Source organism: Hyperolius riggenbachi, chromosome 3, assembly GCF_040937935.1.
Source record: "Hyperolius riggenbachi isolate aHypRig1 chromosome 3, aHypRig1.pri, whole genome shotgun sequence".
In the NCBI taxonomy this organism is placed as follows: Eukaryota; Metazoa; Chordata; class Amphibia; order Anura; family Hyperoliidae; genus Hyperolius; species Hyperolius riggenbachi.
Window position 1 is genome coordinate 507,480,428 of NC_090648.1, and position 26,970 is coordinate 507,507,397.

Genomic DNA, 26,970 nt, shown 5'->3' on the forward strand with positions numbered 1-26,970 from the left:
ACTCTGGTCCTGTGGATACAGCTCTGCAATACGCACTCTCAGCCAGGACGCTGGTCCTGTGGATACAGCGCTGCAATACGCACTCTCAGCCTGGACTCTGGTCCTGTGGATACAGCGCTGCAATACGCACTCTCAGCCTGGACTCTGGTCCTGTGGATACAGCACTGCAATACGCACTCTCAGCCTGGACTCTGGTCCTGTGGGTACAGCTCTGCAATACGCACTCTCAGCCTGGACTCTGGTCCTGTGGGTACAGCTCTGCAATACGCACTCTCAGCCCAGACTCTGGTCCTGTGGATACAGCGCTGCAATACGCACTCTCAGCCTGGACTCTGGTCCTGTGGATACAGCGCTGCAATACGCACTCTCAGCCTGGACTCTGGTCCTGTGGATACAGCGCTGCAATACGCACTCTCAGCCTGGACTCTGGTCCTGTGGATACAGCGCTGCAATACGCACTCTCAGCCAGGACGCTGGTCCTGTGGATACAGGCACACTGCTGTCAGGTGGTCAAAGCCATTATGCCGGGCATACACGGCACGTTTTATGCGCCGGATCGAGCCAGCGGCGAGGGTCGAGCAGCGTGATCGGACCAGCTGAATATTATCAGAAACGTAAAACGTGTATCCCCAGCATTAGAGGTAGTCAAGGAGATGCCAATAATTGTAGCTTGCATGTAACTTATAATGCAAATTGTATGCGGATCGGAACTGAACCAAAAATTAACGTATAATTTGCATGAACTCAGAACTATAGGAGTCGCATTGTCCATGTCTTCTGTTGGTACCATATAGTAAATACATAAAACACATTGCAAAAAAACCCCCAAAAAACCCAAAAACCAAAACCACGTACCGGCAGTAGAATTCCCAGAGGTCGAGGTTCTGAACCCGCAGAATCTTAGTGATGCGACTCTGGTCCATGGACTGCCCAAACAGGCTGGCCACTTCCTTGTACTCATTGCATATCTTCAGGAGGGAGACGAGCTGGAAGCAGAAAGCACATAGTATACCATGATCACCTGATGAAGCTAGCGGGCGGCGGCTATATGCATGGAAGGGCGGAGCTCCTACCTGATAAGGCTGTGCGTCATTGACATGTTCCCAGTGGGATGGGGTGGGGATGGATCCATTGTCACAGATGTAGCTGTGGTAGAAAAACGGACACACTTAGAAGGGGTTGTGACATCCAATAACGAAAAAAAATTGCCAAAAAATTGTTAGTGCCCCAAAAACATATGTAAACCCCTTGTTTTCTAAATTAGGTCCCTATGTTAGCCCAATGTTTTGTTTTTCTCTTTACCTGGTCTGGGTGCCTTTGCCAAACTGCAGGGACTGTGCAGTGCCAGCAGGATTGTGGGGAAGTTTTTTTTAAGCTACAGTAACAAGCTTATCTCAGCATGCAAATAACAGAAAACTTCCCATTCTGGATAAGATAAAGACACTTTGACCAAAAAGGTAAGTGAAAAGAGTTTACACCGTGATGTTGTCTAGGTGATGTTTACATGTGGAGGGATAGGAATCTACAGCAGTAGGATGGGAAAATTAACATAAGCTGTGAAAAAAGAAATATGCAGAAGTGATGTCAATTAAGGGCAGCACGGTGGCGTAGTGGTTAGCTCTCTCGCCTTGCAGCGCTGGGTCGCTGGTTCGAAACCCAGCCAGGGCACTATCTGCAAAGAGTTTGTATGTTCTCTCCGTGTCTGCGTGGGTTTCCTCCGGGCACTCCGGTTTCCTCCCACATTCCAAAAACATACGGATAAGTTAATTGGCTCCCCCTAAAAAATTGGCCCTAGACTACAGTACTTACACTACATAATATAGACATATGGCAATGGTAGGGATTAGATTGTGAGCTCCTTTGAGGGACAGTTAGTGACAAGATATATATATATATATATATATATATATATATATATATATATATATATATATATATATATATATATATATATATATATATACACATATACATATATAAATTGTACAGCGCTGCGTAATATGTCGGCGCTATATAAATACTATTAATAATAATAAACAGTAAAAATGTAAACCAGCAGAAATATTATTTTCTTTTTTCATATCACATTTCTCCCAAATTTAACAGTAAACACTAAAAACAACAGGATAGTTAAGCTAAGTAAACCATTTCTTATTGGCTGATTTTTTTTTCAGTTAATATGGGGTTTCACCCCACTGTAAAGCAAACAAGGCATTGTCGCTAATCACATCGGGGCCACGCAGTTCCTCTTCCTAGGTCATGGGTGTGCAATAGTTGACTGAGCCCGCCCATGCGCAGGAAGTCGGAGACGCAGGCTCGATGCAACTGCGCATGCGGGCCTGCGTGACTATTGCATGATCCAGGAAGAAACGCATGAGGCAAAAAACAAGACTCAATCACAAAATGAGTCGCCAGCAAATGCAATGCTTCTGTTTACCTGAAGGCAGAGATTGAAAAGGGTGCTCTTTTTACAGGTCGCTTCCTTCCATTGCACAGGTTGGTCTGACACATTTCTACAAGAGAGAATGAAAGGCATTTAAAGAGGACCTGAACTCTTGCACAGGACAGAAGGAAAACAGAGAAAATTGAACCCTGTATGTATTTTAGATAGCTTAGCCTGTCTAATTCCCTCCTCACCTGTGACTGATCACAAGTGTAATTTGATCTCTCAGCGGTGTCAGCTCAGGACTTTCAACAGCTTTGGCAGAGCAGCTAATTTGTAAACAAGATGGCAACCCTATGTCTGCTTCCATGAAAGCAGGAAGTAGACAAACTGCAGATTTACTGCAGGATTTCTATGAGCTGTTACAAAGAAATGTTTTTCTGTAAAGATTATTATTCAGTTGCTTTTCTTTTAGAGACAAGAGGACATATCTTATATATCATAGGTCATCCTTCATACATCTCTCACTCCGGGTTACCATTAAAGAGGAACTCCAGTGAAAATAATGTAATAAAAAAAGTGCTTCATTTTTACAATAATTATGTATAAATAATTTAGTCGGTGTTTGCCCATTGTAAAAACTTTTAAATTCCTGATTTACATTCTGACATTTATCACATGGTGACATTTTTACTGCTGGCAGGTGATGTAGCTGCTGCATGCTTTTTTGGTAGTTGGAAACAGCTGTAAACAACTATTTCCCACAATGCAATGAGGCTCACAGACAGGAAACAGCCAGGACCATGGTCGTCACAGTTTCCTGTGGGAGGGGTTTCACCACAATATCAGGTCATACAGCGCCCCCTGATGATCAGTTTGTGAAAAGGAATAGATTTCTCATGTAAAAGGGGGTATCAGCTGCTGATTGGGGTGAAGTTTAATTCTTGGTTACGGTTTCTCTTTAAACAAGTAAAGGCATAGAAGTAAAATAATGTGAGGCAGTGAAATTTGCGCTCATGCTCACCTATAAAATCCAAATTATAGTTGAACTTCAGCGTTCGATATTGCACCGATCCATGCGGGTTCTCTTTGTAACGCTGCTCAATCTCCTGACTTGTTATAGAGATATTCTCAGATGGACTTGTCTGAAAAGCGGCAAAAAAAGGGGAGCGATTATTGGCAGAATAAGAATACTTGTGCGGCAGTGAAAGGCTAGAAGCACACATAACATAAGACGCAGAGCTGTGTTTTATCTCATGTTTTATGTTAATGTTGTGTGCGTTTTTGGTGCGTTCGCGTGTTTTTTTGTTTTTTTTTTACCCCAGATGCGTTTTCAAGCGTTTTGTATGCATTTTAATGCATTTGCGGTTTGCATATAAAAAAAAACGCATTTGTGTTTTGTATGCTTTTCCATTTTGCGTTTTATGCGAAACACTAGGAAGACAACAGGAAGAGGAAATACATCACAAAACAATTTTTTAAAGCAAAAAAACGCAAGGAAATCGCATTAAAAATGCATACCGATGCATTTCCATTGACTTTCATTATGTGCGTTTTTGCAGCGTTTTTGATTATGTAACAAAACCAGCGTTTTTGAAAACTCACGCATCATATTTGTTTTTTCCTGCGGCCCATAGACTTCCATTAGCGGTAAAAACGCAGCGTTTTCCGCAACTCTAGCGTTTCTGTTATGTGAGCACCTAGCCTAAAACAGGTTTACTCATCGGAAATAAATCAGGCTTGTCAGAGGGAATCGGCTCCTGAAGATGTTTACAATTCTGGAATCAGATTTATAAAAACCGTCGTAAGGAAAAGTGGAGCCATATTGGTGCAAAACCTGTGCAGAGCTGCTGAGAGCGGCCAATCCCAAGGCTGCCTCTGTTTTCCTCTCTGCTTCTCCTAGTGCTGCTGCTCAGATGTCTCCTGAATCAGCTCCCCTGGGGGTCGATGCACAAAAGTGCTGTAATGTTGCCATATTGCGTTATACTGCAATATTACCGTTACTAACAGCAAAATTGTAATGCGAGTTACGCTATAAGCGAGGCCTGCAGTTTTGAGTAATGTGACCATTGCTACGGTTATGCTCGTTACCAGCGAGCGTTTCTGTTAGTGACATTTACTATCAATGGTCGTGCTACGCGAGTACCGCGGGCCGCGCTTATAGCGTAACTCACATGACAATGCTGCCGGAAGTAATGGTAATATTGCTGTGCGCTGTTTGTGCACGGAATATTACCAAATTTTTGTGCATCAACCCCCTCCCGCCCCACTATGACTATGGTAGGATTAGAGTGTGACCTCTGAGGACAGTCAGTGACATGACTATGTGATCTGTAATGTGCTGCAGAAGATGTCAGTGCTATATAAATACATAATAATAATATGGTAGGACATAAGACTATGACTATGGTAGGATTAGAGTGTGAGCTCCTCTGAGGACAGTCAGTGACATGACTATGTACTCTGTAATGTGCTGCAGAAGATGTCAGTGCTATATAAATACATAATAATAATATGGTAGGACATTAGACTATGACTATGGTAGGATTAGATTGTGAGCTCCTCTGAGGACAGTCAGTGACATGACTATGTACTTTGTAATGTGCTGCAGGAGATGTCAGTGCTATATAAATACATAATAATAATATGGGAGGACATTAGACTATGACTATGGTAGGATTAGAGTGTGAGCTCCTCTGAGGACAGTCAGTGACATGACTATGTACTCTGTAATGTGCTGCAGAAGATGTCAGTGCTATATAAATACATAATAATATTGTAGGACATTAGACTATGACTATGGTAGGATTAGATTGTGAGCTCCTCTGAGGACAGTCAGTGACATGACTATGTACTCTGTAATGTGCTGCAGGAGATGTCAGTGCTATATAAATACATAACAATAATATGGTAGGACATTAGACTATGACTATGGTAGGATTAGATTGTGAGCTCCTCTGAGAACAGTCAGTGACATGACTATGTACTCTGTAATGTGCTGCAGAAGATGTCAGTGCTATATAAATACATAATAATAATATGGTAGGACATTAGACTATGACTATGGTAGGATTAGAGTGTGAGCTCCTCTGAGGACAGTCAGTGACATGACTATGTACTCTGTACAGTGCTGCAGAAGATGTCAGTGCTATATAAATGCATAATAATAATATGGGAGGACATTAGCCTATGACTATGGTAGGATTAGAGTGTGAGCTCCTCTGAGGACAGTCAGTGACATGACTATGTACTCTGTAATGTGCTGCAGAAGATGTCAGTGCTATATAAATACATAATAATAATATGGTAGGACATTAGACTATGACTATGGTAGGATTAGATTGTGAGCTCCTCTGAGGACAGTCAGTGACATGACTATGTACTTTGTAATGTGCTGCAGTAGATGTCAGTGTTATATAAATACATAATAATATGGTAGGACATAAGACTATGACTATGGTAGGATTAGAGTGTGAGCTCCTCTGAGGACAGTCAGTGACATGACTATGTACTCTGTAAAGTGTGGCAGAAGATGTCAGTGTTATATAAATACATAATAATATGGTAGGACATTACACTATGACTATGGTAGGATTAGAGTGTGAGCTCCTCTGAGGACAGTCAGTGACATGACTATGTACTCTGTACAGTGCTGCAGAAGATGTCAGTGCTATATAAATACATAATAATAATAATATGGTAGGACATTAGACTATGACTATGGTAGGATTAGAGTGTGACCTCTGAGGACAGTCAGTGACGTGACTATGTACTCTGTAATGTGCTGCAGGAGATGTCAGTGCTATATAAATACATAATAATAATATGGTAGGACATTAGACTATGACTATGGTAGGATTAGATTGTGAGCTCCTCTGAGGACAGTCAGTGACATGACTATGTACTCTGTAATGTGCTGCAGAAGATGTCAGTGCTATATAAATACATAATAATAATATAGTAGGACATTACACTATGACTATGGTAGGATTAGAGTGTGAGCTCCTCTGAGGACAGTCAGTGACATGACTATGTACTCTGTACAGTGCTGCAGAAGATGTCAGTGCTATATAAATACATAATAATAATAATATGGTAGGACATTAGACTATGACTATGGTAGGATTAGAGTGTGACCTCTGAGGACAGTCAGTGACGTGACTATGTACTCTGTAATGTGCTGCAGGAGATGTCAGTGCTATATAAATACATAATAATAATATGGTAGGACATTAGACTATGACTATGGTAGGATTAGATTGTGAGCTCCTCTGAGGACAGTCAGTGACATGACTATGTACTCTGTAATGTGCTGCAGAAGATGTCAGTGCTATATAAATACATAATAATAATATGATAGGACATTACACTATGACTATGGTAGGATTAGATTGTGAGCTCCTCTGAGGACAGTCAGTGACATGACTATGTACTCTGTAATGTGCTGCAGAAGATGTCAGTGCTATATAAATACATAATAATAATATGGTAGGACATTACACTATGACTATGGTAGGATTAGAGTGTGAGCTCCTCTGAGGACAGTCAGTGACATGACTATGTACTCTGTAATGTGCTGCAGAAGATGTCAGTGCTATATAAATACATAATAATAATATGATAGGACATTACACTATGACTATGGTAGGATTAGATTGTGAGCTCCTCTGAGGACAGTCAGTGACAGGACTATGTACTCTGTAATGTGCTCCAGGAGATGTCAGTGCTATATAAATACATAATAATAATATGGTAGGACATTACACTATGACTATGGTAGGATTAGAGTGTGAGCTCCTCTGAGGACAGTCAGTGACATGACTATGTACCCTGTAAAGTGCTGCAGGAGATGTCAGTGCTATATAAATACATAATAATATGGTAGGACATTAGACTATGACTATGGTAGGGATTAGATTGTGAGTTCCTGAGGACAATTAGTGACATGACTATGTACGCTGTAAAGTGCTGCCGGAGATGTCACAACTATATAAATATACAACAATACAAAAAAACGATGCTAGCAAAGCTTACGTCGAACATATGCCACTTTCCGCATTCGGCCAGGTAGAACCACCCCCACTGCGTCTCAGACACGTCCATCTCCTCCGGCGCATTGCGCTCAACTGCTTTTGGCATCTGGTGCCCATATTCTATCTGAAGCACAAAATCACAACAGAAGACATAAATATCAAACAAAAACTATACAACAGAGATACTACTGATAGTACCACTCACCTTTCAATCTGGAAAAAACGGACCAGAATTATAGCGGTGAAAGAAAAAACAAGACAGAACATTTATATCGCACTTTTCTCCTGGCGGACTCAATGCTCCAGAGCTGCAGCCACTAGGGTGCGCTCAGCATGCTGTAGAAGTGTAAGGGAGTCTTACCCAAGGTCTCCTACTGAACAGGAAGAGACGAGATTTGAACCCTGGTCTCCTGTGTCAGAGGCAGAGCTCTTAACCATTACACTGTCCAGCCACCGAAATAAGTAAGGAGCTCTTAGCTGCAGTGACTATTCTGTGAGGACTGCTTCATGATCGAATGGCGTCAATTCACCAGAGAGGATTTACTAAGAGAAAAAAGGTAGGTAGTTTATCTCATGAGGTATTTTAACACTCTGGAGTCAATTCACCATTGTGAGAGGACAGAGAGAAAAGTGTTCGATAGCAGGGGATAATGGAGAGATATGCATGAGGAAAGTGTGAGAAAGCAGAGAGTTAGGTAATCGGTATTAATGATTTACATGGGATACTTTTCCTCTCTGTAAGCTTGAAAGTGAAGCATTGTGGGTAGGAGGCGGAGTTTTACCACTACAAGACCAGAGTATTCCCGCCTTTTACTGCCGGATCATATCATAAATCATATCACGAGTGAGTCTGAACTTCTTCACCACCTCTATCTCAGTAAAATTATCAAGAATTGTTCTCTCACGAAAAATACGAGGGGCGATTAAACAGACCCTCCTCCTACGCCTTCGTCTCCTCATAATAGAAGCAAGCTCTAAGGCCTAGTGCACACCAGAGCGGGAGGCGTTTTGCAGAAACGCATACTCCCGGGCTGCTGCAGATTGTGGATTGCGGAGGCGTTTCTGCCTCAATGTTAAGTATAGGAAAAACGCAAACCGCTCTGAAAAACGGCACTTCAGAGCGGTTTGCCAGGCGGTTTTTGTTACAGTAGCTGTTCAGTAACAGCTTTACTGTAACAATACATTAAATCTCCTACACCAAAAACGCTTCACAAAACCGCAAAATGCTAGCTGAAACGCTAGAGAAAAAGAAGAAAAAGCGTTTTAAAATCTGCTAGCATTTTGCGGATCTGCTAGCGGTTTTTGGTGTGCACCAGGCCTAACAGAGTAAGCTCAAAAGGCTCCATCTTCCACAGCAGCAGCTGCTGTTTGAAAACCACGATATCTCCAGGTTCATTCAGGGGATAAAGAGATGAAAAAATAATGAATGGCCACACCCCCTTTCTTCCCTGGTGAGTTGTGATTTGGAGAAAAACTAACTATCACTTATTTATCTCATACTTATCTCACATTTATCTCTTGCATTTCTCTCTGTCGATATTTTCCCCTATACTTCTGGAGAATTGCTATTTGGAGATATCACAGGAGGTAAATTACCTCCCAAGAGATAAATAGGTTGGTAACCTCTGGTGAATTGACGCCAATGTGTGCTTTGGTTCAGGCAAGTTGCAGATAAAATAAACCTGAGGTTGGTTTAACTCTGTAAATTGTTCTTATCAATACTGTGCATCACGCCCGCTGCACGGCATCACACCACCAAACTCAGGCCTTCAGGGAACACTGCGTTAGTACACGGTGTTCCCTGACTGGCATTCAGCCAAACAGGAAGTGACACGCGCTTGCAGCCACTTCCTGCTTCAGGTATGCGGAAGTGAACTCCCCAGTGCAACGACATGACACCAAGGAGGCAAGGAGACATCTGAACCAACCAGGTGTAAGGAGAATTCCTAATTTAGCAGCCGGACGTACCTGTTTTACGCCATATTCACCATTAGGATTGTGCACCTTACATTTGGTTGGTTCAGATGTCTCCTTGCCTCCTTGGTGTCATGTCCTTTCTACAGGATTAGCAGATAGCACTTTTTGCAGCTTGGCCTGATGAAGGGCTTTTTGGGCCCGAAACGAACGTGTCGTTGCCTTTTTCTAAAATTGCATTAAGCCTATGACAAAGTTTAATTCTGTACTGGATTTATCCGCAAGGAACCTTTTACAGAGACTTTTAAACAAAAAATCTTTTTCTATCTTGTGTCAATAAAGCATTTGATAATTTTTGCATCAAAAAACCCTGTATGAATATTTTTTCTATGGTCCTTCCTATATATGAGACCTCCGTTAGCCTGCCCAGGTCCCCCGAAGTGTGGTGATGTAAATATTTACCTCTCCGCAATCCAGCGCAGGCGTATTAGCGGCTTTTCGTTCGGGCAATGCGGAAATAGCCGAACCCAATCATATCCGTTCTACTGCACAGGCGCAAGTCCTTTTGCGACTGCACAGTAGAGCGGATACGATCGGGTTCGGTTATTTCCATCTTACCCGAAGAAAGGGTACTGCGCCTGCGCTGGAGCTAGGAAAGGTAAATAAATCAGCGTTTGTCACGCTTGTCGGGGGAGGATTCCGGGACGCTTCGGGGGAGCCAGTGCTGGACTGCCTGCAGCTACAGGGGAGGGGGAAGCCTCATTTGGACCCTGAGGCTTCCCCCTCCCGAGGTGAGTACCCCCCAGGGGAACTTTTTTTTTAATTAATAAAGTCTCTATAAAGAGGAACTCCAGTGAAAATAATGTAATAAAAAAAGTGCTTCATTTTTACAATAATTATGTATAAATGATTTAGTCAGTGTTTGCCCATTGTAAAATCTTTGCTCTCCCCGATTTACATTCTGACATTTATTACATGGTGACATTTTTACTACTGGCAGGTGATGTCAGTGAAAGGAGATGCTGCTTGCTTTTTTGGTAGTTGGAAAAAGCTGTAAACAGCTGTTATTTCCCACAATGCAACAAGGCTCTCCCAGTGTGATGTCAGAACCATGGCCCTGGCATCACACTGTGGGAGAGGTTTCACCACAATATCAGCCATACAGCACCCCCTGATGATCCGTTTGAGAAAAGGATTTCTCATGGGAAAGGGGGTATCAGCTACTGATTGGGATGAGTTCAACTCTTGGTTAAGGTTTATCTTTAAAGAAGACTGCGTCACCATAGACTAACATGAATTCCGGGGTTACACAGATCACTGTAGGAGTCGTGCGGTAACATAGGTATGCGCTAGCGTGAAATCGTCGCAGCATACCGGAACTGGGGGGGGGGGGACTTCCCAATAGGCTTTCATTAGGCCGTATATCTAGTACCAGTACTAGAGTACTTTTCCCTTTTTGTCTTTATCATTACAAGGGTAATTAACCCTCCGCTTTATCTGAGGAGGCAATTATATGGTAGAAGAAGAAAGCCCTCCCACAGCAAAATTTGAAAAAGTATAAGAAAAATCTTTATTCAACATTAGGTATAATAATAATCACAATATTGATGATTCAATAAAAAATAAAACCATTTAAAAACCAAGCAAATATTCCAAGATGATCCCTGCTGCATATGGAACAATCACTCTAAATGCAATATATTGTACAATGACACAATGCTGCTGTCCGATATGAAACCCCACAGAAGGCTCAATATTGAGCCCAACAGAGGGAGGACCCGGGTTCAGTATACAACCTAGTGTGATGCAAGACCAATAAACAACACCTGTGCAATGGGAACTAAAAAATAAACACATAAATAAATATCGCATATATAAAATTATAAAATAAAGTGCACAATTGCTATCCAGCAGTGGCGTAGCTAAGGAGCTGTGGGCCCCGATGCAAGTTTTACAATGGGGCCCCCCAAGCACTCTATACATAACAATTGCTACTGCGCACAAAAACCTGCCAATGGCAACTACAGTGTCAGAGGTACAAGAAGGGGATGGGGAACAGCTTGTTACTGATTACCCCCAAGCACTCTATACATAGCAATCCCTGCCAATGGCAACTACAGTGTCAGAGGTGCAAGAAGGGGATGGGGAACAGCGTGTTACTGATTACCCCCAAGCACTCTATACATAGCAATCCCTGCCAATGGCAACTACAGTGTCAGAGGAGCAAGAAGGGGATGGGGAGCAGCTTGTTACTGATTACCCCCAAGCACTCTATACATAGCAATCCCTGCCAATGGCAACTACAGTGTCAGAGGTGCAAGAAGGGGATGGGGAACAGCTTGTTACTGATTACCCCCAAGCACTCTATACATAGCAATCCCTGCCAATGGCAACTACAGTGTCAGAGGTGCAAGAAGGGGATGGGGAACAGCTTGTTACTGATTACCCCCAAGCACTCTATACATAGCAATCCCTGCCAATGGCAACCACAGTGTCAGAGGTACAAGAGGGGGATGGGGAACAGCTTGTTACTGATTACCCCCAAGCACTCTATACATAGCAATCCCTGCCAATGGCAACTACAGTGTCAGAGGTGCAAGAAGGGGATGGGGAACAGCTTGTTACTGATTACCCCCAAGCACTCTATACATAGCAATCCCTGCCAATGGCAACTACAGTGTCAGAGGTGCAAGAAGGGGATGGGGAGCAGCTTGTTACTGATTACCCCCAAGCACTCTATACATAGCAATCCCTGCCAATGGCAACTACAGTGTCAGAGGAGCAAGAAGGGGATGGGGAGCAGCTTGTTACTGATTACCCCCAAGCACTCTATACATAGCAATCCCTGCCAATGGCAACTACAGTGTCAGAGGTGCAAGAAGGGGATGGGGAACAGCTTGTTACTGATTACCCCCAAGCACTCTATACATAGCAATCCCTGCCAATGGCAACTACAGTGTCAGAGGTGCAAGAAGGGGATGGGGAACAGCTTGTTACTGATTACCCCCAAGCACTCTATACATAGCAATCCCTGCCAATGGCAACTACAGTGTCAGAGGTGCAAGAAGGGGATGGGGAGCAGCTTGTTACTGATTACCCCCAAGCACTCTATACATAGCAATCCCTGCCAATGGCAACTACAGTGTCAGAGGTGCAAGAAGGGGATGGGGAACAGCTTGTTACTGATTACCCCCAAGCACTCTATACATAGCAATCCCTGCCAATGGCAACTACAGTGTCAGAGGTGCAAGAAGGGGATGGGGAACAGCTTGTTACTGATTACCCCCAAGCACTCTATACATAGCAATCCCTGCCAATGGCAACTACAGTGTCAGAGGTACAAGAAGGGGATGGGGAACAGCTTGTTACTGATTACCCCCAAGCACTCTATACATAGCAATCCCTGCCAAGGACAACTGCAGTGCAGAGGTGCAAGAAGGGGATGGGGAACAGCTTGTTACTGATTACCCCCAAGCACTCTATACATAGCAATCCCTGCCAATGGCAACTACAGTGTCAGAGGTGCAAGAAGGGGATGGGGAGCAGCTTGTTAGTGATTACCCCCAAGCACTCTATACATAGCAATCCCTGCCAATGGCAACTACAGTGTCAGAGGTACAAGAAGGGGATGGGGAACAGCTTGTTACTGATTACCCCCAAGCACTCTATACATAGCAATCCCTGCCAATGGCAACTACAGTGTCAGAGGTACAAGAAGGGGATGGGGAGCAGCTTGTTACTGATTACCCCCAAGCACTCTATACATAGCAATCCCTGCCAATGGCAACTACAGTGTCAGAGGTGCAAGAAGGGGATGGGGAGCAGTGTGTTATTGATTACCCCCAAGCCCTCTATACATAGCAATCCCTGCCAATGGCAACTACAGTGTCAGAGGTGCAAGAAGGGGATGGGGAACAGCTTGTTACTGATTACCCCCAAGCACTCTATACATAGCAATCCCTGCCAATGGCAACTACAGTGTCAGAGGTGCAAGAAGGGGATGGGGAGCAGCTTATTACTGATTACCCCCAAGCACTCTATACATAGCAATCCCTGCCAATGGCAACTACAGTGTCAGAGGTGCAAGAAGGGGATGGGAAATAGCTTGTTACTGATTACCCCCAAGCACTCTATACATAGCAATCCCTGCCAATGGCAACTACAGTGTCAGAGGTACAAGAAGGGGATGGGGAGCAGCTTGTTACTGATTACCCCCAAGCACTCTATACATAGCAATCCCTGCCAATGGCAACTACAGTGTCAGAGGTGCAAGAAGGGGATGGGGAGCAGCTTGTTACTGATTACCCCCAAGCACTCTATACATAGCAATCCCTGCCAATGGCAACTACAGTGTCAGAGGTGCAAGAAGGGGATGGGGAGCAGTGTGTTATTGATTACCCCCCAAGCACTCTATACATAGCAATCCCTGCCAATGGCAACTACAGTGTCAGAGGTGCAAGAAGGGGATGGGGAGCAGCTTGTTACTGATTACCCCCAAGCACTCTATACATAGCAATCCCTGCCAATGGCAACTACAGTGTCAGAGGTGCAAGAAGGGGATGGGGAGCAGCTTGTTACTGATTACCCCCAAGCACTCTATACATAGCAATCCCTGCCAATGGTAACTACAGTGTCAGAGGTGCAAGAAGGGGATGGGGAACAGCTTGTTACTGATTACCCCCAAGCACTGTATACATAGCAATCCCTGCCAATGGTAACTACAGTGTCAGAGGTACAAGAAGGGGATGGGGAGGAGCTTGTTACTGATTACCCCCAAGCACTCTATACATAGCAATCCCTGCCAATGGCAACTACAGTGTCAGAGGTGCAAGAAGGGGATGGGGAACAGCTTGTTACTGATTACCCCCAAGCACTCTATACATAGCAATCCCTGCCAATGGCAACTACAGTGTCAGAGGTACAAGAAGGGAATGGGGAGCAGCTTGTTACTGATTACCCCCAAGCACTCTATACATAGCAATCCCTGCCAATGGCAACTACAGAGTCAGAGGTGCAAGAAGGGGATGGGGAACAGCTTGTTACTGATTACCCCCAAGCACTCTATACATAGCAATCCCTGCCAATGGCAGCTACAGTGTCAGAGGTGCAAGAAGGGGATGAGGAGCAGCTTGTTACTGATTACCCCCAAGCACTCTATACATAGCAATCCCTGCCAATGGCAACTATAGTGTCAGAGGTGCAAGAAGGGGATGGGGAGCAGCTTGTTACTGATTACCCCCAAGCACTCTATACATAGCAATCCCTGCCAATGGCAACTACAGTGTCAGAGGTACAAGAAGGGGATGGGGAGCAGCTTGTTACTGATTACCCCCAAGCACTCTATACATAGCAATCCCTGCCAATGGCAACTACAGGGTCAGAGGTGCAAGAAGGGGATGGGGAACAGCTTGTTACTGATTACCCCCAAGCACTCTATACATAGCAATCCCTGCCAATGGCAACTACAGTGTCAGAGGTACAAGAAGGGGATGGGGAGCAGCTTGTTACTGATTACCCCCAAGCACTCTATACATAGCAATCCCTGCCAATGGCAACTACAGTGTCAGAGGTGCAAGAAGGGGATGGGGAACAGCTTGTTACTGATTACCCCCAAGCACTCTATACATAGCAATCCCTGCCAATGGCAGCTACAGTGTCAGAGGTACAAGAAGGGGATGGGGAGCAGCTTGTTACTGATTACCCCCAAGCACTCTATACATAGCAATCCCTGCCAATGGCAACTACAGTGTCAGAGGTGTAAGAAGGGGATGGGGAGCAGCTTGTTACTGATTACCCCCAAGCACTCTATACATAGCAATCCCTGCCAATGGCAACTACAGTGTCAGAGGTGCAAGAGGGGGATGGGGAGCAGCTTGTTACTGATTACCCCCAAGCACTCTATACATAGCAATCCCTGCCAATGACAACTACAGTGTCAGAGGTGCAAGAAGGGGATGGGGAGCAGCTTGTTACTGATTACCCCCAAGCACTCTATACATAGAAATCCCTGCCAATGGCATCTACAGTGTCAGAGGTACAAGAAGGGGATGGGGAACAGCTTGTTACTGATTACCCCCAAGCACTCTATACATAGCAATCCCTGCCAATGGCAACTACAGTGTCAGAGGTGCAAGAAGGGGATGGGGAGCAGCTTATTACTGATTACCCCCAAGCACTCTATACATAGCAATCCCTGCCAATGGCAACTACAGTGTCAGAGGTGCAAGAAGGGGATGGGGAACAGCTTGTTACTGATTACCCCCAAGCACTCTATACATAGCAATCCCTGCCAATGGCAACTACAGAGTCAGAGGTGCAGGAAGGGGATGGGGAGCAGCTTGTTACTGATTACCCCCAAGCACTCTATACATAGCAATCCCTGCCAATGGCAACTACAGTGTCAGAGGTGCAAGAAGGGGATGGGGAGCAGCTTGTTACTGATTACCCCCAAGCACTGTATACATAGCAATCCCTGCCAATGGCAACTACAGTGTCAGAGGTGCAAGAAGGGGATGGGGAGCAGCTTATTACTGATTACCCCCAAGCACTCTATACATAGCAATCCCTGCCAATGGCAACTACAGTGTCAGAGGTGCAAGAAGGGGATGGGGAACAGCTTGTTACTGATTACCCCCAAGCACTCTATACATAGCAATCCCTGCCAATGGCAACTAGAGTGTCAGAGGTGCAAGAAGGGGATGGGGAGCAGCTTGTTACTGATTACCCCCAAGCACTCTATACATAGCAATCCCTGCCAATGGCAACTACAGTGTCAGAGGGGCAAGAGGGGGATGGGGAGCAGCTTGTTACTGATTACCCCCAAGCACTCTATACATAGCAATCCCTGCCAATGGCAACTACAGTGTCAGAGGTGCAAGAAGGGGATGGGGAGCAGCTTGTTACTGATTACCCCCAAGCACTCTATACATAGCAATCCCTGCCAATGGCAACTACAGAGTCAGAGGTGCAAGAAGGGGATGGGGAACAGCTTGTTACTGATTACCCCCAAGCACTCTATACATAGCAATCCCTGCCAATGGCAGCTACAGTGTCAGAGGTGCAAGAAGGGGATGAGGAGCAGCTTGTTACTGATTACCCCCAAGCACTCTATACATAGCAATCCCTGCCAATGGCAACTATAGTGTCAGAGGTGCAAGAAGGGGATGGGGAGCAGCTTGTTAGTGATTACCCCCAAGCACTCTATACATAGCAATCCCTGCCAATGGCAACTACAGTGTCAGAGGTACAAGAAGGGGATGGGGAGCAGCTTGTTACTGATTACCCCCAAGCACTCTATACATAGCAATCCCTGCCAATGGCAACTACAGGGTCAGAGGTGCAAGAAGGGGATGGGGAACAGCTTGTTACTGATTACCCCCAAGCACTCTATACATAGCAATCCCTGCCAATGGCAACTACAGTGTCAGAGGTACAAGAAGGGGATGGGGAGCAGCTTGTTACTGATTACCCCCAAGCACTCTATACATAGCAATCCCTGCCAATGGCAACTACAGTGTCAGAGGTGCAAGAAGGGGATGGGGAACAGCTTGTTACTGATTACCCCCAAGCACTCTATACATAGCAATCCCTGCCAATGGCAGCTACAGTGTCAGAGGTACAAGAAGGGGATGGGGAGCAGCTTGTTACTGATTACCCCCAAGCACTCTATACATAGCAATCCCTGCCAATGGCAACTACAGTGTCAGAGGTGTAAGAAGGGGATGGGGAGCAGCTTGTTACTGATTACCCCCAAGCACTCTATACATAGCAATCCCTGCCAATGGCAACTACAGTGTCAGAGGTGCAAGAGGGGGATGGGGAGCAGCTTGTTACTGATTACCCCCAAGCACTCTATACATAGCAATCCCTGCCAATGACAACTACAGTGTCAGAGGTGCAAGAAGGGGATGGGGAGCAGCTTGTTACTGATTACCCCCAAGCACTCTATACATAGAAATCCCTGCCAATGGCATCTACAGTGTCAGAGGTACAAGAAGGGGATGGGGAACAGCTTGTTACTGATTACCCCCAAGCACTCTATACATAGCAATCCCTGCCAATGGCAACTACAGTGTCAGAGGTGCAAGAAGGGGATGGGGAGCAGCTTATTACTGATTACCCCCAAGCACTCTATACATAGCAATCCCTGCCAATGGCAACTACAGTGTCAGAGGTGCAAGAAGGGGATGGGGAACAGCTTGTTACTGATTACCCCCAAGCACTCTATACATAGCAATCCCTGCCAATGGCAACTACAGAGTCAGAGGTGCAGGAAGGGGATGGGGAGCAGCTTGTTACTGATTACCCCCAAGCACTCTATACATAGCAATCCCTGCCAATGGCAACTACAGTGTCAGAGGTGCAAGAAGGGGATGGGGAGCAGCTTGTTACTGATTACCCCCAAGCACTGTATACATAGCAATCCCTGCCAATGGCAACTACAGTGTCAGAGGTGCAAGAAGGGGATGGGGAGCAGCTTATTACTGATTACCCCCAAGCACTCTATACATAGCAATCCCTGCCAATGGCAACTACAGTGTCAGAGGTGCAAGAAGGGGATGGGGAACAGCTTGTTACTGATTACCCCCAAGCACTCTATACATAGCAATCCCTGCCAATGGCAACTACAGAGTCAGAGGTGCAGGAAGGGGATGGGGAGCAGCTTGTTACTGATTACCCCCAAGCACTCTATACATAGCAATCCCTGCCAATGGCAACTACAGTGTCAGAGGTGCAAGAAGGGGATGGGGAGCAGCTTGTTACTGATTACCCCCAAGCACTGTATACATAGCAATCCCTGCCAATGGCAACTACAGTGTCAGAGGTGCAAGAAGGGGATGGGGAGCAGCTTATTACTGATTACCCCCAAGCACTCTATACATAGCAATCCCTGCCAATGGCAACTACAGTGTCAGAGGTGCAAGAAGGGGATGGGGAACAGCTTGTTACTGATTACCCCCAAGCACTCTATACATAGCAATCCCTGCCAATGGCAACTAGAGTGTCAGAGGTGCAAGAAGGGGATGGGGAGCAGCTTGTTACTGATTACCCCCAAGCACTCTATACATAGCAATCCCTGCCAATGGCAACTACAGTGTCAGAGGGGCAAGAGGGGGATGGGGAGCAGCTTGTTACTGATTACCCCCAAGCACTCTATACATAGCAATCCCTGCCAATGGCAACTACAGTGTCAGAGGTGCAAGAAGGGGATGGGGAGCAGCTTGTTACTGATTACCCCCAAGCACTCTATACATAGCAATCCCTGCCAATGGCAACTACAGAGTCAGAGGTGCAAGAAGGGGATGGGGAACAGCTTGTTACTGATTACCCCCAAGCACTCTATACATAGCAATCCCTGCCAATGGCAGCTACAGTGTCAGAGGTGCAAGAAGGGGATGAGGAGCAGCTTGTTACTGATTACCCCCAAGCACTCTATACATAGCAATCCCTGCCAATGGCAACTATAGTGTCAGAGGTGCAAGAAGGGGATGGGGAGCAGCTTGTTAGTGATTACCCCCAAGCACTCTATACATAGCAATCCCTGCCAATGGCAACTACAGTGTCAGAGGTACAAGAAGGGGATGGGGAGCAGCTTGTTACTGATTACCCCCAAGCACTCTATACATAGCAATCCCTGCCAATGGCAACTACAGGGTCAGAGGTGCAAGAAGGGGATGGGGAACAGCTTGTTACTGATTACCCCCAAGCACTCTATACATAGCAATCCCTGCCAATGGCAACTACAGTGTCAGAGGTACAAGAAGGGGATGGGGAGCAGCTTGTTACTGATTACCCCCAAGCACTCTATACATAGCAATCCCTGCCAATGGCAACTACAGTGTCAGAGGTGCAAGAAGGGGATGGGGAACAGCTTGTTACTGATTACCCCCAAGCACTCTATACATAGCAATCCCTGCCAATGGCAGCTACAGTGTCAGAGGTACAAGAAGGGGATGGGGAGCAGCTTGTTACTGATTACCCCCAAGCACTCTATACATAGCAATCCCTGCCAATGGCAACTACAGTGTCAGAGGTGTAAGAAGGGGATGGGGAGCAGCTTGTTACTGATTACCCCCAAGCACTCTATACATAGCAATCCCTGCCAATGGCAACTACAGTGTCAGAGGTGCAAGAGGGGGATGGGGAGCAGCTTGTTACTGATTACCCCCAAGCACTCTATACATAGCAATCCCTGCCAATGACAACTACAGTGTCAGAGGTGCAAGAAGGGGATGGGGAGCAGCTTGTTACTGATTACCCCCAAGCACTCTATACATAGAAATCCCTGCCAATGGCATCTACAGTGTCAGAGGTACAAGAAGGGGATGGGGAACAGCTTGTTACTGATTACCCCCAAGCACTCTATACATAGCAATCCCTGCCAATGGCAACTACAGTGTCAGAGGTGCAAGAAGGGGATGGGGAGCAGCTTATTACTGATTACCCCCAAGCACTCTATACATAGCAATCCCTGCCAATGGCAACTACAGTGTCAGAGGTGCAAGAAGGGGATGGGGAACAGCTTGTTACTGATTACCCCCAAGCACTCTATACATAGCAATCCCTGCCAATGGCAACTACAGAGTCAGAGGTGCAGGAAGGGGATGGGGAGCAGCTTGTTACTGATTACCCCCAAGCACTCTATACATAGCAATCCCTGCCAATGGCAACTACAGTGTCAGAGGTGCAAGAAGGGGATGGGGAGCAGCTTGTTACTGATTACCCCCAAGCACTGTATACATAGCAATCCCTGCCAATGGCAACTACAGTGTCAGAGGTGCAAGAAGGGGATGGGGAGCAGCTTATTACTGATTACCCCCAAGCACTCTATACATAGCAATCCCTGCCAATGGCAACTACAGTGTCAGAGGTGCAAGAAGGGGATGGGGAACAGCTTGTTACTGATTACCCCCAAGCACTCTATACATAGCAATCCCTGCCAATGGCAACTAGAGTGTCAGAGGTGCAAGAAGGGGATGGGGAGCAGCTTGTTACTGATTACCCCCAAGCACTCTATACATAGCAATCCCTGCCAATGGCAACTACAGTGTCAGAGGGGCAAGAGGGGGATGGGGAGCAGCTTGTTACTGATTACCCCCAAGCACTCTATACATAGCAATCCCTGCCAATGGCAACTACAGTGTCAGAGGTGCAAGAAGGGGATGGGGAGCAGCTTGTTACTGATTACCCCCAAGCACTCTATACATAGCAATCCCTGCCAATGGCAACTACAGAGTCAGAGGTGCAAGAAGGGGATGGGGAACAGCTTGTTACTGATTACCCCCAAGCACTCTATACATAGCAATCCCTGCCAATGGCAGCTACAGTGTCAGAGGTGCAAGAAGGGGATGAGGAGCAGCTTGTTACTGATTACCCCCAAGCACTCTATACATAGCAATCCCTGCCAATGGCAACTATAGTGTCAGAGGTGCAAGAAGGGGATGGGGAGCAGCTTGTTAGTGATTACCCCCAAGCACTCTATACATAGCAATCCCTGCCAATGGCAACTACAGTGTCAGAGGTACAAGAAGGGGATGGGGAGCAGCTTGTTACTGATTACCCCCAAGCACTCTATACATAGCAATCCCTGCCAATGGCAACGACAGGGTCAGAGGTGCAAGAAGGGGATGGGGAACAGCTTGTTACTGATTACCCCCAAGCACTCTATACATAGCAATCCCTGCCAATGGCAGCTACAGTGTCAGAGGTGCAAGAAGGGGATGAGGAGCAGCTTGTTACTGATTACCCCCAAGCACTCTATACATAGCAATCCCTGCCAATGGCAACTATAGTGTCAGAGGTGCAAGAAGGGGATGGGGAGCAGCTTGTTAGTGATTACCCCCAAGCACTCTATACATAGCAATCCCTGCCAATGGCAACTACAGTGTCAGAGGTACAAGAAGGGGATGGGGAGCAGCTTGTTACTGATTACCCCCAAGCACTCTATACATAGCAATCCCTGCCAATGGCAACTACAGGGTCAGAGGTGCAAGAAGGGGATGGGGAACAGCTTGTTACTGATTACCCCCAAGCACTCTATACATAGCAATCCCTGCCAATGGCAACTACAGTGTCAGAGGTACAAGAAGGGGATGGGGAGCAGCTTGTTACTGATTACCCCCAAGCACTCTATACATAGCAATCCCTGCCAATGGCAACTACAGTGTCAGAGGTGCAAGAAGGGGATGGGGAACAGCTTGTTACTGATTACCCCCAAGCACTCTATACATAGCAATCCCTGCCAATGGCAGCTACAGTGTCAGAGGTACAAGAAGGGGATGGGGAGCAGCTTGTTACTGATTACCCCCAAGCACTCTATACATAGCAATCCCTGCCAATGGCAACTACAGTGTCAGAGGTGTAAGAAGGGGATGGGGAGCAGCTTGTTACTGATTACCCCCAAGCACTCTATACATAGCAATCCCTGCCAATGGCAACTACAGTGTCAGAGGTGCAAGAGGGGGATGGGGAGCAGCTTGTTACTGATTACCCCCAAGCACTCTATACATAGCAATCCCTGCCAATGACAACTACAGTGTCAGAGGTGCAAGAAGGGGATGGGGAGCAGCTTGTTACTGATTACCCCCAAGCACTCTATACATAGAAATCCCTGCCAATGGCATCTACAGTGTCAGAGGTACAAGAAGGGGATGGGGAACAGCTTGTTACTGATTACCCCCAAGCACTCTATACATAGCAATCCCTGCCAATGGCAACTACAGTGTCAGAGGTGCAAGAAGGGGATGGGGAGCAGCTTATTACTGATTACCCCCAAGCACTCTATACATAGCAATCCCTGCCAATGGCAACTACAGTGTCAGAGGTGCAAGAAGGGGATGGGGAACAGCTTGTTACTGATTACCCCCAAGCACTCTATACATAGCAATCCCTGCCAATGGCAACTACAGAGTCAGAGGTGCAGGAAGGGGATGGGGAGCAGCTTGTTACTGATTACCCCCAAGCACTCTATACATAGCAATCCCTGCCAATGGCAACTACAGTGTCAGAGGTGCAAAAAGGGGATGGGGAGCAGCTTGTTACTGATTACCCCCAAGCACTGTATACATAGCAATCCCTGCCAATGGCAACTACAGTGTCAGAGGTGCAAGAAGGGGATGGGGAGCAGCTTATTACTGATTACCCCCAAGCACTCTATACATAGCAATCCCTGCCAATGGCAACTACAGTGTCAGAGGTGCAAGAAGGGGATGGGGAACAGCTTGTTACTGATTACCCCCAAGCACTCTATACATAGCAATCCCTGCCAATGGCAACTAGAGTGTCAGAGGTGCAAGAAGGGGATGGGGAGCAGCTTGTTACTGATTACCCCCAAGCACTCTATACATAGCAATCCCTGCCAATGGCAACTACAGTGTCAGAGGGGCAAGAGGGGGATGGGGAGCAGCTTGTTACTGATTACCCCCAAGCACTCTATACATAGCAATCCCTGCCAATGGCAACTACAGTGTCAGAGGTGCAAGAAGGGGATGGGGAGCAGCTTGTTACTGATTACCCCCAAGCACTCTATACATAGCAATCCCTGCCAATGGCAACTACAGAGTCAGAGGTGCAAGAAGGGGATGGGGAACAGCTTGTTACTGATTACCCCCAAGCACTCTATACATAGCAATCCCTGCCAATGGCAGCTACAGTGTCAGAGGTGCAAGAAGGGGATGAGGAGCAGCTTGTTACTGATTACCCCCAAGCACTCTATACATAGCAATCCCTGCCAATGGCAACTATAGTGTCAGAGGTGCAAGAAGGGGATGGGGAGCAGCTTGTTAGTGATTACCCCCAAGCACTCTATACATAGCAATCCCTGCCAATGGCAACTACAGTGTCAGAGGTACAAGAAGGGGATGGGGAGCAGCTTGTTACTGATTACCCCCAAGCACTCTATACATAGCAATCCCTGCCAATGGCAACTACAGGGTCAGAGGTGCAAGAAGGGGATGGGGAACAGCTTGTTACTGATTACCCCCAAGCACTCTATACATAGCAATCCCTGCCAATGGCAACTACAGTGTCAGAGGTACAAGAAGGGGATGGGGAGCAGCTTGTTACTGATTACCCCCAAGCACTCTATACATAGCAATCCCTGCCAATGGCAACTACAGTGTCAGAGGTGCAAGAATGGGATGGGGAACAGCTTGTTACTGATTACCCCCAAGCACTCTATACATAGCAATCCCTGCCAATGGCAGCTACAGTGTCAGAGGTACAAGAAGGGGATGGGGAGCAGCTTGTTACTGATTACCCCCAAGCACTCTATACATAGCAATCCCTGCCAATGGCAACTACAGTGTCAGAGGTGCAAGAAGGGGATGGGGAGCAGCTTGTTACTGATTACCCCCAAGCACTCTATACATAGCAATCCCTGCCAATGGCAACTACAGTGTCAGAGGTGCAAGAGGGGGATGGGGAGCAGCTTGTTACTGATTACCCCCAAGCACTCTATACATAGCAATCCCTGCCAATGACAACTACAGTGTCAGAGGTGCAAGAAGGGGATGGGGAGCAGCTTGTTACTGATTACCCCCAAGCACTCTATACATAGAAATCCCTGCCAATGGCATCTACAGTGTCAGAGGTACAAGAAGGGGATGGGGAACAGCTTGTTACTGATTACCCCCAAGCACTGTATACATAGCAATCCCTGCCAATGGCAACTACAGTGTCAGAGGTGCAAGAAGGGGATGGGGAGCAGCTTATTACTGATTACCCCCAAGCACTCTATACATAGCAATCCCTGCCAATGGCAACTACAGTGTCAGAGGTGCAAGAAGGGGATGGGGAACAGCTTGTTACTGATTACCCCCAAGCACTCTATACATAGCAATCCCTGCCAATGGCAACTACAGAGTCAGAGGTGCAGGAAGGGGATGGGGAGCAGCTTGTTACTGATTACCCCCAAGCACTCTATACATAGCAATCCCTGCCAATGGCAACTACAGTGTCAGAGGTGCAAGAAGGGGATGGGGAGCAGCTTGTTACTGATTACCCCCAAGCACTGTATACATAGCAATCCCTGCCAATGGCAACTACAGTGTCAGAGGTGCAAGAAGGGGATGGGGAGCAGCTTATTACTGATTACCCCCAAGCACTCTATACATAGCAATCCCTGCCAATGGCAACTACAGTGTCAGAGGTGCAAGAAGGGGATGGGGAACAGCTTGTTACTGATTACCCCCAAGCACTCTATACATAGCAATCCCTGCCAATGGCAACTACAGTGTCAGAGGTGCAAGAAGGGGATGGGGAGCAGCTTGTTACTGATTACCCCCAAGCACTCTATACATAGCAATCCCTGCCAATGGCAACTACAGTGTCAGAGGGGCAAGAGGGGGATGGGGAGCAGCTTGTTACTGATTACCCCCAAGCACTCTATACATAGCAATCCCTGCCAATGGCAACTACAGTGTCAGAGGTGCAAGAAGGGGATGGGGAATAGTTTGTTAGTGATTACCCCCAAGCACTCTATACATAGCAATCCCTGCCAATGGCAACTACAGTGTCAGAGGAGCAAGAAGGGGATGGGAACAGCTTGTTACTGATTACCCCCAAACACTCTATACATAGCAATCCCTGCCAATGGCAACTACAGTGTCAGAGGAGCAAGAAGGGGATGGGAACAGCTTGTTACTGATTACCCCCAAGCACTCTATACATAGCAATCCCTGCCAATGGCACCTACAGTGTCAGAGGTGCAAGAAGGGGATGGGGAGCAGCTTGTTACTGATTACCCCCCAAGCACTGTATACATAGCAATCCCTGCCAATGGCACCTACAGTGTCAGAGGTGCAAGAAGGGGATGGGGAGCAGCTTGTTACTGATTACCCCCCAAGCACTCTATACATAGCAATCCCTGCCAATGGCAACTACAGTGTCAGAGGTACAAGAAGGGGATGGGGAACAGCTTGTTACTGATTACCCCCAAACACTCTATACATAGCAATCCCTGCCAATGGCAACTACAGTGTCAGAGGTACAAGAAGGGGATGGGAACAGCTTGTTACTGATTACCCCCAAACACTCTATACATAGCAATCCCTGCCAATGGCAACTACAGTGTCAGAGGTGCAAGAAGGGGATGGGGAACAGCTTGTTACTGATTACCTCCAAGCACTCTATACATAGCAATCCCTGCCAATGGCAACTACAGTGGCAGAGGTGCAAGAAGGGGATGGGGAACAGCTTGTAACTGATTACCCCCAAGCACTGTATACATAGCAATCCCTGCCAATGGCAACTACAGTGTCAGAGGTGCAAGAAGGGGATGGGGAACAGCTTGTTACTGATTACCACCAAGCACTCTATACATAACAATCCCTGCCAATGGCAACTACAGTGTCAGAGGTGCAAGAAGGGGATGGGGAACAGCTTGTTACTGATTACCCCCAAGCACTCTATACATAGCAATCCCTGCCAATGGCAACTACAGTGTCAGAGGTGCAAGAAGGGGATGGGGAGCAGCTTGTTACTGATTACCCCCAAGCACTCTATACATAGCAATCCCTGCCAATGGCAACTACAGTGTCAGAGGTGCAAGAAGGGGATGGGGAGCAGCTTGTTACTGATTACCCCCAAGCACTCTATACATAGCAATCCCTGCCAATGGCAACTACAGTGTCAGAGGTGCAAGAAGGGGATGGGGAGCAGCTTGTTACTGATTACCCCCCAAGCACTCTATACATAGCAATCCCTGCCAATGGCAACTACAGTGTCAGAGGTGCAAGAAGGGGATGGGGAACAGCTTGTTACTGATTACCCCCAAGCACTCTATACATAGCAATCCCTGCCAATGGCAACTAGAGTGTCAGAGGTGCAAGAGGGGGATGGGGAGCAGCTTGTTACTGATTACCCCCAAGCACTCTATACATAGCAATCCCTGCCAATGGCAACTACAGTGTCAGAGGTGCAAGAAGGGGATGGGGAGCAGCTTGTTACTGATTACCCCCAAGCACTCTATACATAGCAATCCCTGCCAATGGCAACTACAGTGTCAGAGGTACAAGAAGGGGATGGGGAGCAGCTTGTTACTGATTACCCCCAAGCACTCTATACATAGCAATCCCTGCCAATGGCAACTACAGTGTCAGAGGTGCAGTAAGGGGATGGGGAACAGCTTGTTACTGATTACCCCCAAGCACTCTATACATAGCAATCCCTGCCAATGGCAACTACAGTGTCAGAGGTACAAGAAGGGGATGGGGAGCAGCTTGTTACTGATTACCCCCAAGCACTCTATACATAGCAATCCCTGCCAATGGCAACTACAGTGTCAGAGGTGCAGGAAGGGGATGGGGAACAGCTTGTTACTGATTACCCCCAAGCACTCTATACATTGCAATCCCTGCCAATGGCAACTACAGTGTCAGAGGTGCAAGAAGGGGATGGGGAGCAGCTTGTTACTGATTACCCCCAAGCACTCTATACATAGCAATCCCTGCCAATGGCAACTACAGTGTCAGAGGTGCAAGAAGGGGATGGGGAGCAGCTTGTTACTGATTACCCCCAAGCACTCTATACATAGCAATCCCTGCCAATGGCAACTACAGTGTCAGAGGGGCAAGAGGGGGATGGGGAGCAGCTTGTTACTGATTACCCCCCAAGCACTCTATACATAGCAATCCCTGCCAA

At 46.6% G+C, this 26,970-nt stretch overlaps 1 protein-coding gene across 1 annotated transcript in view; it reads right to left on the minus strand.

Annotated features, from left to right (window-relative positions):
• The window catches only part of PARP11 (poly(ADP-ribose) polymerase family member 11), a 50,580-nt gene that overhangs the window by 9,001 nt on the left and 14,609 nt on the right, over positions 1-26,970 (minus strand). Inside the window, exons 3-7 of the mRNA XM_068273132.1 lie at positions 7,418-7,540; positions 3,408-3,528; positions 2,438-2,513; positions 1,074-1,146; positions 856-986 (exon numbers count right to left, since the gene is read on the minus strand). Coding sequence (XP_068129233.1) covers positions 856-986; positions 1,074-1,146; positions 2,438-2,513; positions 3,408-3,528; positions 7,418-7,540 — 524 coding nt within the window. The remainder of the gene's footprint in view (positions 1-855; positions 987-1,073; positions 1,147-2,437; positions 2,514-3,407; positions 3,529-7,417; positions 7,541-26,970) is intronic.